Raw genomic sequence first — 12760 nt, forward strand, 5'->3', positions numbered from 1 at the left:
GTGTCAAGGAAAGTTGGACTTCATATGCAGTGTCAGTCGAAATTGGACTTTGATGTAGGAAACATATTTTGATCTTTCAACTGATAAGATATCAATTGAATTTTTTATTTTGTAAAAATAAGTTTGACTGATTAAGTTATGTAAATCATAACCTTTATTTATGAAGTAGTCATAAGGAAGGACATCAATGCACGATGTGATATGTGATGAATGTGAACACATGACATGATTCATGGTAATGATGAAATGTCACATCAAATCTTATGTGTGTTTTTCGTTTTTGTAAAAACAAATGTTTTTAACTTGAATGCATAATTCATTTGGATTGATTCCGATTTTGTTGTTATTTTAAATTCATTGAATCATTCTTGTTCCTTTTTTATTTTTCCAAATTGATGGTTATTGATGATTATAAGATGCATAATGTATATATACATTTATTGTATATTGTATGTGATACTTCTATATGATATGATGATCTTTTTATGGGTGTGATCCTTATGGCTGTGATGCTTCTTTTGGGTGAATTATGGTTCACTATGGGTGTGTGATGAGAATATGAGATGGTATTATGACCTCCAAAATGGTAGTATTAAGCATAAAAATTATTATTAAAATGATATATTACATTTTGCATTAATAATCTAATTAAATAGATAGGTAGATAGGATGTTGAGTGGTGAGAAGTTGAATAAGATCCTTGTATTAAGATTTTTTATAACATAATCACTTTTAATATAAGAAACTGAAGTTTATTTTTGCTAATGATATTTTTTATGGATTATGTATTAATCTGTCTTAAAATCGAGTGTGACAAATAACTTTTTATTAAGATTTAAATGTGGATGTTTGCATCCTTAATAGTAATATTCAGTTACAATTTATTGTATGGACTAATATGACTTTGATTCAATTTTCAATCTTGTATACGTTTAATTTTCATTTTTATTAATTAAATTAATTCTTAACCATACCCTATATGAATATGCTAAACTTACAATCGGTTGCAGTAAACTATAAATAGATAAAATGAATGTAAAATTGTGAGTAAGATCAACTCATAAAATTTATAAACCCTGAGAACTAAATTTTATAAAAAAAAATCAAAACCGAGGATAGAAATAAAAGAAAACTTAAATTATGGTTTATCTTTTATTTTTGTATATTTTTTAGGCATTTCAATTTCATAAAAGAAAAATATAGTTTTACACCTAATCAATATTATTATAATTGATTATCAAATGTATGTCTTTTTCTTTTTGAGTGTGGTAGAAACTTCTCCCCAATAAAAACATTCACTTCACAACCTTTACAAAAATATAAGAATATTTTAAATTAAAAAATAAAATAAATGTAATTAAAATATTAAATTATTAAGTGGGTAGTGTGAAAATATGAGTAGTTTTTCATAAAGGCTGGTGTATAGCCCAACCCAATAAGAACAGAGGACTATAAAAGGGAAGTGGATAAGCAAAATATAACCACACATTCCAGGAAGCCATGGAAACCATCTCTTTCTCTCCAAACTCATCTTCCGTCATCGTTCTCACTAGACATTCACTGCCATCATCAAGACACAGCCAAATCTTCCTTCCCCACCGTCACGCTTCTCTCAGGTTCAACCCCATATGCTGCACCACCACTGATAATAACAATAGTAGTAGCAGCAGCAGCAACACAACCAATGATGATGCAAACTCAGTTCAAGCACCAGGTGCAGCACCGGCTAATCCTGTAGAATTGAGCTTCAGGAGAAGGTCAAGAAGGCAAGCTAGACGACAGAGGGAGAGGGAAAACGGCATGCAATCTACAGACAGAAGGGTTGAGAGTCCTCCCAAGAAATGGGAGGATATGACTTTGAGTGAGAAAGCAATGGAGCTTTATGTAGGAGAGAAAGGTGCTCTCTTTTGGCTCAACAAATCTGCATATGCTTCAATCTTCATCATGATTGGGGGGTGGATAGTGTTCAGGTTTGTGGGTCCTGCATTCAACCTTTACCAGCTCGATGGCCCTCCACTCTCCCCTACTGATGTGTTCAAGTGATTCATCTCAAGTTTTGAACTTGATCAGTTACTCAAAAAGCTTTTAGCATCTCAACTCATCTGCAGTTATGTTTCTCTGCTCTCTCAACAAAGATTACCTTGTTACTTAGTATTACTGTGTGTAACAGATGTTATATATATAAATCCAGGGGCGCAAAACCAGACATTTTTGTTAGAGGCCACATCATCTTCTTTTAGTATACAGACATTTTTTCGTGTTTGGAATTCACATTAGTTTTACAGTAGAACTAACACAACTCTAACCAAATTATGAGACCACAAGCAGAGAATTTGATTTTTAATCAAACCTAATGATATGAATGATCCATATAATCATTTTTGTTTAGTGGGGTAACATTGTTGTTATTGGTGTCTATCATCATTTTTTATACGGGGCTGAAAGCAGCCTGCTATGTAATAAATAACTAGAATCAATGCTTTTCAAAGTAAATCCGTGTGATACATGAAATATCAGGTATACATCAATTTAATTCTTAGACATTTTGAATCCTTGTTTTACACTTCTGAACCAATGTTGTAACTTAAAACAAAGGATACTAGAAGAGAATACTCAAAATCTTCCACAATCATCTATTAAATAGAATATTTATAGTAAGCAATACATTTTCAGAAACTAGAAGATATGATGGTACAAAGCATAAACCATTATGTCTTAAGTAAACATAACGAGTATGTCAGAATCTCAACGCGTTTTGCTGGCAAAATACACGCTAGAAAATCAAAACAAAACTCAGCCAAACTAGGGCACGTCACAGCAATTTAACTAATGAATTCAACATTACACAACATTAACAGGTTGCATGGAGGCCATTCTTTGGGTTTTGCACCTGCAAATGACGAGCATCGATTTTGATTATTCAGTACAACGTGCAACAGAAAATGCGAACATGTTTGATTGCTACATAATGAATTAAAAACGTACATATTTTGTCTTCATTTTAAAGCATTTAATTTGCACCCCAAAACATAAAAAATAATACGAATGACATAATGACCTGTTACACTGTAGTCTTGAAGCATAATTATGATTATTGCAATTTGAGCACATCCAGTCTCCACTGCGCCATTGCTTTGCTCTAATAGGTACAATAGGTAAAAAATTGTATTTAAATTTAGAGCCTTTCAGAGTATGATAGCATCTATAGATGTACTATTAAAAAAATATAATAAATGTCTTCACTCTTCAATAATATTACACGATGCTCATGTGAGAGAAATTAATTACCCTTTTCCAAGGAGGGCAGGTGTAGAAACTTGAGGTGGAAGAAGTGTGGCCAATGGCAAACTTGGAGCTGTACTTGAGTTCATGCTGGCATAAGAGGGGAAGACTCCAGGTTTTGGATCTGCACCTGTCCCAACCACTTGATCTAAACTTGTATATGTTTGCTGATCATTTGTCTGCCAAATAAGTATGGAAGACAGTAAGAGGCTTCTAAAACTGTCAAAACAAAATTTTAAAACCACAGCAGTGCATCAGAAATTAGCTAAAAAACAAAGTCCTTACAGTTCCTACATTCAATCTCTTGTTGTCCCAGTCATAAACCAACTCTTCAGAGGCTAGCCGTTTTGTCCCAAGTGCTTCACACCCAAAAAGTGGAAACAGCATGAAGATTAACATGAATTGCTAGAAATTGAAAACCACTTTTTATATTTAATAACCAAAAGTATTCTTATGAATGCAACAAAGACCGGGAGGACTATCTGTGGGACAACAGAGCACCATAAGAAGGTGTGTTCCAAGACTTGTGCACATATACAAATTATCTTTGGTAGAAGACACAGATTAGTTAATTTGCACCCAACAAGGCTACAGCATATACAAAGGAAGGAAGTCATACCAGGTGGAAAAGCATTGCATTTTTTACACTGCAAATAGTTTCAACATAGAATCAGAAAAATAATTAACACTCAACTCTTGCATAGTGTATAACTCAACAACACTTTCAAGTAATTCAAGACATACCTGAGAGCGGGAGGAGTAATTGTGGAAGCCACAGTTACAGATCCAGTCCCCACTGCGCCATCCCTTTGGAACAGATAGGTTCTGGTTGTTGGAATTATCAAGAGGATGTCCAGAGCCATAATTTCCACCTGGTAGCCATATGGAGATTGGCTGAACACCATACTTATCTGCTCCAAGAATGGGCCAATTGGAGTTTAAATGTAGTGACAGTGGCGGTGCTCCACTGCCAAGCAATCCAATATTCATCTTTTGTTCTGGTCCTCCTGGGCCCCTGGAATAATAATGTGAATAAGTGGGGAAAGATGCTCCAGTCATCGCAATCGCTGGCATGGCTGCTACTTCCTTTGGTTGTCCACACTTCTTGCACTTCTCTCTTGATGCATAATTGTTGTTAGTGCAACCTATTGTTCCATGCATACAAACCCAGCCCCAGAAAGCAGCCAGAGAGGAAAGGAAGCCAAGGATACGCACACCAACACGTCCCACGCACACCAACCCGTCCATCCCACACAAAATACACATACAAAAAGCACAAACATCTCAACCTAGGCGATAGCCAGTTCTTCATCTCAATTTGAAACAGAATATCATAAAACCAAAATCAAATGTCATGCTAGGTCGGGCATCTTTAACATCAATCATTTGCTAAAACCCAACCATGCATGAAATAAATAAAGCATAAAACACATGGTGGCAAACGTGTGTCCTTAAGAGTACTGCTATCCAGAAACAGAACACACAAAGCTGAAACACTAACAAATCTACACTATGAACCAGTTCGAATCAGCTTCTCAAGAAGCACTTAAAAGAAAAGAAACTAAATCAAGAAAACTAATAACTTGTTTTCTCAACTAGATCCCTTTTTAAATTCTATTCAATTTCAGTCCTCACAAATTACAAAACCTATGTGCTTCTAACCCTGAATGAGAGATTGTTACATGGAAGGAACTAATGATTAAAAAAAATAAAATTTAAAAAATAAAAAGTATCTATCCAGTTATAAATTGTAGTGAGTGTTTCATATATGGGCGAAATGGAAAGAAGCATACTAGGTCAGGCAGTATAAAAGATGATTGAAGAAAGGTGTAATTTTCCAATTCCATTTCACACCAAGATAACAGAGAGAAGGAAGAAGTAAAGCAGGCATTACAGAAAACATAAGGGGATGAAGGAGAAAATAAAGAGAAGGTATTTGAAATGGAAAAGAGAGAAAAAAGGGTGGTTGGGGCTAACCGGTGCAGATCCAATCGCCAATACGAGGAAGCCACTTGGAATCAGCGGGGGTTTTGGTGTCGACGAGGAGGCGGGGTTGCTTGCATCGATTGCAGAATGATCTGAAAGCATAGTTCCTGTTGTTGCAACTGCTGCACTCCCAATCCCCTTCTCTCCCTTCTCCACCTTCACCTCCTTTTGCGTTCAACATCTTCTTCCCCTCTCAACTCCACCACTCTCTCTCTCTTCTCTCTCTCTCTCTGTCTCTCTGTGTGTCGCACAAACCAAACCACACCGGAGACAGATTTTTGTTTTCGCTTCTTCGCAGATACTAATATTAAATTATATATATATATATATATATATAACATTTTACAATTCTTGTTAATTTACTGCAGTCAGAAACAAAACCTCAATGGATTTTGCTTCCTGCACCCCCATTTTTTAAACTGCACTCCCTCATGTTAATCAAATGACAGAAATGCCCTTAAGGGTTTATAATTAAAAAGCACGTTGGTCTTCTTTCATCCCTCCATATCTTCCTTCCTGTTGCATTTGTGGCTGCGCCTTTTCTCTTCTTCACGTTGCTTTGGTTATCTTTTGTGTTTGGTTCGTGATTTTTTTTTTTTTCTAGTCGGGTTGTAGTTGCCATTTTTTTTTCTTTTTAGAAATATGGTTTAGAAGAATGCTGAAATTTGAATTTTGAAATAGGGGTAGGTGTGGATTATATATGGACAATAAAAAAATAATTGTATGCTTAATAAACTTAAGTTCCTAAGTGTTCAAAAATTTAAATACAAAATGTAGATTAGAAATGTCATCTAATGGTTATTGTACGTGTAAAAACTTGTATTTGACTGGTGTAATATAATTATTAAGTTTGGGTAGTCAGATAATAGTGGATAGACCACAACATATATTTGTTGGTGAAATTCAACAACCTTTTTGTAATTTCATGTGTAATAAATTATATATAATGTAAGTTAAATAAGAATTATTACCTTAACAAACATTTAATTGAAATAATTCATTGGAGGCTCAAATTAGATAGGGGTTGACTCAAATCATATTCATTAAATCAGGGTGTGTTTAAAATATATATAGCACCACATTCATACATACTCTTCTTAAAAACCTACACGAGCTAAGATACATGTCTCGTTGAAGTAACATCACAGTTGTTACATTTCATTTATGTGACCTTGTTCTCATCTTTGACACACATTAATATAAACTTGCATTATGTCAATGACATTCTTATCATTATGTTCCTTCATTGTTAGCAAAATATTGTTAGGTTTCTTTGAAATCTTTTTCATATAAAAAAGCATGAATTTCTCGTCAAGTGTTAACCTACCAACATATGGATGACCTACCAACCAACGTACACATCAAATTATGATTATGAGAATCACAAATTAATTTAACAATCCATTGTTTATCATCTTTTATTTTAAAACAAATTCTATCTTAAATAATTATTGTATACCAATTTTTACAATTTTAAAATCTAATATTTTCACTTTATTTACTATTAACCATTTTAAAATTTTATCAACAAATTTATAAAATAAAATTATTTCAAAATAATTATCAACATTTTATGTGTAATAGATTGTTTTCATCAGACTAAAAAATTATGTATCATCATCCACGTAGTTATTTAAACAATTATTATTATTATATATATATATTAATTGTAATATTTACTATATTTAAATAAATATATTTTAGTTATTTTTAAATTATTTTGACATTCATTTATATTAACCATTTTAAATAAAGAAAACAAAAATCCAGTCTGAATAACTGAAATCTGAATGGTTAACACACTTCAGAAAAGCGAAAATAATTACCATAATTCGATTTTTAGAAAATCAAATTTCCACCATAGAAAATTATGTGTTCTACTTCACCAATTAAAATGCAAACTATTCTGCATTAAAAGCACAAATATTTATAAGGCATATCTCACAAACTATCTCCTTATAAAATCTTAATTATAACATTAACAAATATATAAATACTTATTTCCAAATTCAATTTAAATTTCTCCATATATGTATATATTAGAATTAGTAATTTATGAAACTTTATATAATCTTGTTAAGACGTTAAATTTTAAAACATATTTTGCAATTCAGTAACGAAAGCTCAACTAATTAACAAACCTTAATTAATAAAAAAAATTAAATACAATAGATATATATATGAATTTTTTATTTTCATGATTTTAATAAACATTAAATTAGCAATGTTAATTATATAGAATATTACATTAAAATTACTGTTTTAAACTATAGTGGTTGTTGACTTATATTTTGAAAGCGAAAAAGTTTGAGCATGTGTAATGCTAGCGCCACCATGTAACTGAAACAGTGAAAGTGTGTGCAGTCCACAGCTAGCACACTCAGACACGAGCATGCATATATTACCTTGTGTTGAGTTTGTTAGGTATGTTAGTTTCAAATGTCTATTTTAAGCCCTTCTTTCTATCTATTTAATACTTTCATATTCTTCTCTTCAAACACACACACGCTCAATTTTAGTTTCAGATGGCACCTTCTTTTTCTTTTACGATAACCACCATTCTTTTACTTTTCCTCACGGCGGTGCTTCCGACCACGGCGGAGCAATGCGACGCTAAATCAGAGGGAGGCTGTCGCGACAAGGTGGAGTCGTTGAAACTGAAGGTCATAGCAATATTCAGCATACTGGCCACCAGCGTCATCGGGGTTTCGCTTCCACTGTTCTCCCGGTTGATTCCCGCCCTGCGGCCGGACCGCAACCTCTTCGTCATCGTCAAGGCTTTCGCCTCCGGCGTAATACTCGCCACCGGTTACATGCACGTGATGCCGGACTCTTTCGAAGATCTCACGTCGGAGTGCCTGCCGGAACGGCCGTGGCGGAAGTTTCCGTTCACCACCTTCATTGCCATGCTCTCCGCGGTTTTCACTCTCGTCATTGATTCCTGCTGCGTCAGTTGCTTGAAGAAGAAGGTCTCTGCCGCTGCTGCTACGAACGCTAACGCTTCAACTTGCCCTGAAGCCGGAGAGAGAAAGGAAGTGCAATTGTTCGGTCACAGTCATGGTGATGGCCATGGACATGATCTACATGCAGATGCCGATCAGTTGTTGCGGTATCGTGTGGTGGCTCAGGTTAGTTAATTACTTTTCAAAATGAAAGCAAAAAACTATTGTAATTTTAATTTTTAGCGATTAATGTTTAATCTGGTGTGGAATGGTTTAGGTGTTGGAGGTAGGGATTGTGGTGCACTCAGTGGTGATTGGTTTGTCAATGGGAGCTTCCATGAACCCTTGCACGATTAAGCCTCTCATTGCTGCACTATGCTTCCATCAAATGTTTGAAGGAATGGGTTTAGGTGGTTGCATACTTCAGGTCATTCATCTTATCTATTCATTTTGTATGTTAACGTCATTTAAGAAAATTTAGAAGAAAGTATAAATTGATGGTAGTGAGTGATTGTGGCTGCAGGGTGAATATGGAATGAAGGTGAAGGGTACAATGGTTTTCTTCTTCTCAACAACAACACCTTTTGGGATTGCATTGGGGATAGCATTGTCGAATGTTTATAGCGATACGAGTTCAACATCGCTTATTGTAGAGGGGATTCTGAATGCTGTATCTGCAGGACTTTTGAACTATATGGCATTGGTTGAACTATTGGCTTCTGATTTTATGGGGCCTAAGCTACAGGGCAGTAAAAAGTTGATGGCTGTGGCCTTTCTTGCAGTTTTGTTAGGTGCAGGGGGCATGTCAGTGATGGCAATATGGGCATAATGTTGTAGATTACAAACTCATAGATTCTTTTTTGTATCTGCATCAAAATGCATTGTAGTTTCACTTTGTTAGATCAGAATTTTAGCTGCCTACATATATAATATTGATCAGAGTTTTATAATTTTTTTACTTGCATTCCATTTAAAATGGTTTGGCAAGTTTGTAACGGGAAGGGAGGCATTAGGAAAGAATAAAATTTCTTTGAAACTAAATATATGTAAATACTTTCATGTCAATGTCTTTTATCTCATTTATTATTCATGTACCCACATTCATTATGTAGTATTATACTATGTCAACATCATAACACGTCACACCTATCTCGAATTCAAGTACTTGGGAAACATTAACCACTAGATCAGACAATGAAAAGATTAACCACTAGATTAAATAATATAATTTATCATTTTAATATTATTTTTGGTCATATTATCATTTTTATCATACTTATTATTATTAATATAATTTATACATATTAATATAATTATTATTAATAATAATAAAATAAATTATATTCATATTATTAATATTATTCATATTATTAATATTATTCATATTATATTCATATTATTAATATTATTAATATTTATTAATATTATTACTAATATTATCTGTACCTATATATAAAGGGATTCCCTTTTTAACCGCTCTCAAATTTTTTTCCTATTTTATCCTTAGATTAATATTTGGTTTTATTTCATTATTTTGTTTATTGCGTCATTTTTTACTTTTTTAAAGTATTTGGAATAGATTATCAATTTTGAATTGAAAGATATGATTTATTTTAAAATTATGATGGCTTTATTGGAAAGAAGGCTTAACATATGCAATAGGTACCATCACTGAGTCAGACACCTAATTGAAAGGGAGACAGGCGCAATTCTGTGACTCAATCATTGGTGCACGCTACTCTCTCCAATCGGTGCACGCTACTGCCGCTTACTAATGCCATAACAACTCTCCTTTCTTTTTTTTTTTTTCGGTTCGTTCTTTTATAATAATTTATTATTTACATCTTTGTCTCCTCTTCCCTTTCTATCATTTTTTTTTCTTCTTCTATAATAATTTATTATTTACATCTCTCTCTTCTTTTCCTTTTGTATCTTTTTTTCTTTTCGTTGGTTCTTCTATAATAATTTATTATTTAGTCTCTCCCTCCTCTTCCCATTTTATCTTTTTTTTGTTCGTTCTTTTATAATAATTTATTATTTACGTCTCTCTCTCCTTTTCCGTAACTATACCAACCTTTTTTAAAAATACCATTATCTTTGAGTTGATTTGAGTATCATTCATTTCTTAAATTGTATTTGTTCAATATTTCTGTAATATAAAAATGTGTATATTTAATTCTTGTGTAATAACAGAAACGGTTAGTAGATTTTAATTTTTTTTTAAACAAAAAGAATTTAACAAAATAAAATAAAATCAATAGATACAAATTTATTATTTGTTTTTTTAATTATTTTTATTCGTTGTTAGTTTGGGATTTTATAGAAAAATTGTGCTAATTAGTAAGGTAGTGTTAAAAAGGGTGTTGATTATTAATGTTTTAAAATAAATAATTAATATTATTTTGAAAAATTAATATATTTTGATGTCATAGATGAAAATCTTTTACTGTTAAAGATCCATTTTTTTGTGAGTATCATTTGGAAGTAAAATATTTTATTTGTTATCACTTAATGAAGAGAATGATAGGCTCAATTCCCTATCTAGCACCATTTACATCTTTATTTTCCTATCTAGCACCCTTTTGTTTTTATTTCCCTATCTAGCACTCTTTTATTTTTTATTTCCCTATCTAGCACCATTTTAAAAATAAATAAATAAATAATAAATTATTATTTTTTAATAATTTTAATTTTGAATGCATTAAAAAATAAATATTTTTAATGTTTAAAATAATTAGAAATATAATTAATGAATAAATAAATGAGTTTTTACAAAATAAAAACAAAAAAGTAATAAATTAAAAATGTTTAGTTTAAAATTATTATTTTTTTAAAATGAAGAAAATAAAAAATTAAACTCTAGAACAACATAAAAGTTGAATCTATAAACATACATTAGTATTTATTTTTATTATTATTGATGATGTAATCATGTTAATTTGAAGTAAAAAATACAGGACATATTTATAAAAAAAACAAAGTCAATTAGTATTAATTAATAGTGGACACATAAATAATATTGAAGTGTTTACCTAAATGCAAAATTCTAAAAAAAACTAATACAAATGTTACACTTAATGCTTAAAAATGAGAAGAAAAAAATGCAAAAATAAATAAGTCTAGAAAATAAAAACAACAACAATAAAATAAAAACAAAAACCATAAATAAATAAATAAAGATTGTAGAAAAAATAATAATAACTAAAAACATAAAAGGTATAAAATAAAGAAAAAACAAAATAAGATAAAAGATATAAAAAAAATCAAATAAATCAAAACAAGATAAATATAAGAGATATAAGACAATACTAAATAAGTATATGTTGATCATAAAAAGGAAAATAAATTAGAGATGATCATTCATTTAATATGTTTCTAGTTATTATTATTTTTTCTGGCATTCTTTATTTATTTCTATTTATGTTTTTATTCATTAATTATATTTCTAACTATTTTAAATACTAAAAATATTTTTTTTTAATACATTCTATAATTAATATTATAATTAATATTATTATTAATATTATAATTAATATTATTATTAATATTATTAGTATTAATATTCATATTATTAATATTATATTCATATTATTAATGTTATATTCATATTATTAATATTATATTCATATTATTAATACTAGCGGGAACACAGGCGCTCTCTATCCGCATTTTTTATATTTTTATTTTTTTTATTATTATATGTATATTGGTATTTATTTAAATAAACTATAGATTTATGTGTATTCATATTTTTTAATTTTTTTCATAAATTTATGTGTATATGTATTCTATAATATTTGACAATGTATTTGTATTTTATAGTATTTGACAATATTTGTGTATCTGTATTATTTGACAACGATAAGTATCAAATATTTGACAACACTACACTTGTGTATATGTATTTCTAAATATTTAACATCATCTATGTATTTATTTTTTAAGATTAACAAATGAGAATACACAAAACACTGTCAATTGTTAAAATATACGTATATACATATAAAATATCCATATACACATTGAAAGTAAATGAAACAATTTTTTATTGTTTGTAAAACATCATCTCAAAATATCAAATATTATAGAATGTAGATTCATATAAATTTATGAAAATAAAGATATGGATACAGACACGTCACACTTATGTTTTCACTAATTTTATGATAATTGTGTTAAAAATCATATTTAAAATATAAAATTATTAATAAATCAGTTTGATTTGAAAAAAAAAAATCAAATCAAATTAAATAATATGTAAAACTGTTAATCAAATCAGTTCGATTTAGAAAGAAAAAAAATGAAATCAAATATAAAAACTGATTATTCAATTTAGTTTTTATTTTAATTAAATATAAAATTTAATTAAATTAATAATATTTTAAAATTCAGTTTCACACCAAACATTGGATCACTAATAATTAAGAAAAACGGTTATTCAATTTATTTATTTTTTTACCGATGTTTTACCTATTTATTTATTCTATATTTTACTGATTTAGGCATTAGTATATATGAGAAAAAAAAAAGTCCATTAGTGTCAGCATTTT

The 12760-nt window shown here is 30.3% G+C and overlaps 3 protein-coding genes across 4 annotated transcripts; 2 read left to right on the forward strand and 1 right to left on the reverse strand.

Annotated features, from left to right (window-relative positions):
• The first annotated feature begins 1464 nt into the window (after positions 1-1464).
• On the forward strand, positions 1465-2224 carry LOC137808470 (uncharacterized). Its single transcript, XM_068609598.1, has one exon. The coding sequence runs from the start codon at positions 1501-1503 to the stop codon at positions 2041-2043; it is 543 nt and encodes a 180-aa protein (XP_068465699.1). The 5' UTR covers positions 1465-1500; the 3' UTR covers positions 2044-2224.
• Positions 2225-2610: 386 nt separating this feature from the next.
• Positions 2611-5586, reverse strand: LOC137808469 (ranBP2-type zinc finger protein At1g67325). 2 transcript variants are annotated; one of them, XM_068609596.1, is made up of 7 exons: positions 5260-5586; positions 4027-4427; positions 3902-3929; positions 3568-3641; positions 3289-3461; positions 3059-3139; positions 2611-2890 (listed from the first exon to the last, which is right to left on the reverse strand). In XM_068609596.1, the coding sequence occupies exons 1-7, from the start codon at positions 5447-5449 to the stop codon at positions 2842-2844; spliced, it is 996 nt and encodes a 331-aa protein (XP_068465697.1). In that variant the 5' UTR covers positions 5450-5586; the 3' UTR covers positions 2611-2841. The 2 variants fall into 2 exon arrangements, with proteins under 2 accessions (XP_068465697.1, XP_068465698.1); XM_068609597.1 differs by having other exon boundaries at positions 3577-3641; positions 5260-5573.
• A 2181-nt stretch (positions 5587-7767) lies between these two features.
• LOC137805978 (fe(2+) transport protein 1-like) lies at positions 7768-9273 on the forward strand. Its single transcript, XM_068605852.1, has 3 exons — positions 7768-8396; positions 8488-8637; positions 8734-9273. The coding sequence occupies exons 1-3, from the start codon at positions 7794-7796 to the stop codon at positions 9037-9039; spliced, it is 1059 nt and encodes a 352-aa protein (XP_068461953.1). The 5' UTR covers positions 7768-7793; the 3' UTR covers positions 9040-9273.
• The last annotated feature ends 3487 nt before the right edge of the window (positions 9274-12760 follow it).

This window comes from Phaseolus vulgaris, chromosome 3, assembly GCF_000499845.2.
Source record: "Phaseolus vulgaris cultivar G19833 chromosome 3, P. vulgaris v2.0, whole genome shotgun sequence".
Lineage (NCBI taxonomy): Eukaryota > Viridiplantae > Streptophyta > Magnoliopsida > Fabales > Fabaceae > Phaseolus > Phaseolus vulgaris.

Excerpts from the sequence above, each read along its gene's own strand:
- LOC137808470 (XM_068609598.1), top strand. The coding sequence starts at position 1,501 with ATGGAAACCATCTCTTTCTCTCCAAACTCATCTTCCGTCATCGTTCTC.
- LOC137808469 (XM_068609596.1), bottom strand. The coding sequence starts at position 5,449 with ATGTTGAACGCAAAAGGAGGTGAAGGTGGAGAAGGGAGAGAAGGGGAT. Across the intron at positions 4,428-5,259 it reads TGGCGATTGGATCTGCACCG|GTTGCACTAACAACAATTAT; the intron begins GTTAGCCCCAAC and ends ATGGAACAATAG. Across the intron at positions 3,140-3,288 it reads CCTGCCCTCCTTGGAAAAGG|AGCAAAGCAATGGCGCAGTG; the intron begins GTAATTAATTTC and ends TGTACCTATTAG.
- LOC137805978 (XM_068605852.1), top strand. The coding sequence starts at position 7,794 with ATGGCACCTTCTTTTTCTTTTACGATAACCACCATTCTTTTACTTTTC. Across the intron at positions 8,397-8,487 it reads GGTATCGTGTGGTGGCTCAG|GTGTTGGAGGTAGGGATTGT; the intron begins GTTAGTTAATTA and ends GGAATGGTTTAG. Across the intron at positions 8,638-8,733 it reads TAGGTGGTTGCATACTTCAG|GGTGAATATGGAATGAAGGT; the intron begins GTCATTCATCTT and ends TTGTGGCTGCAG.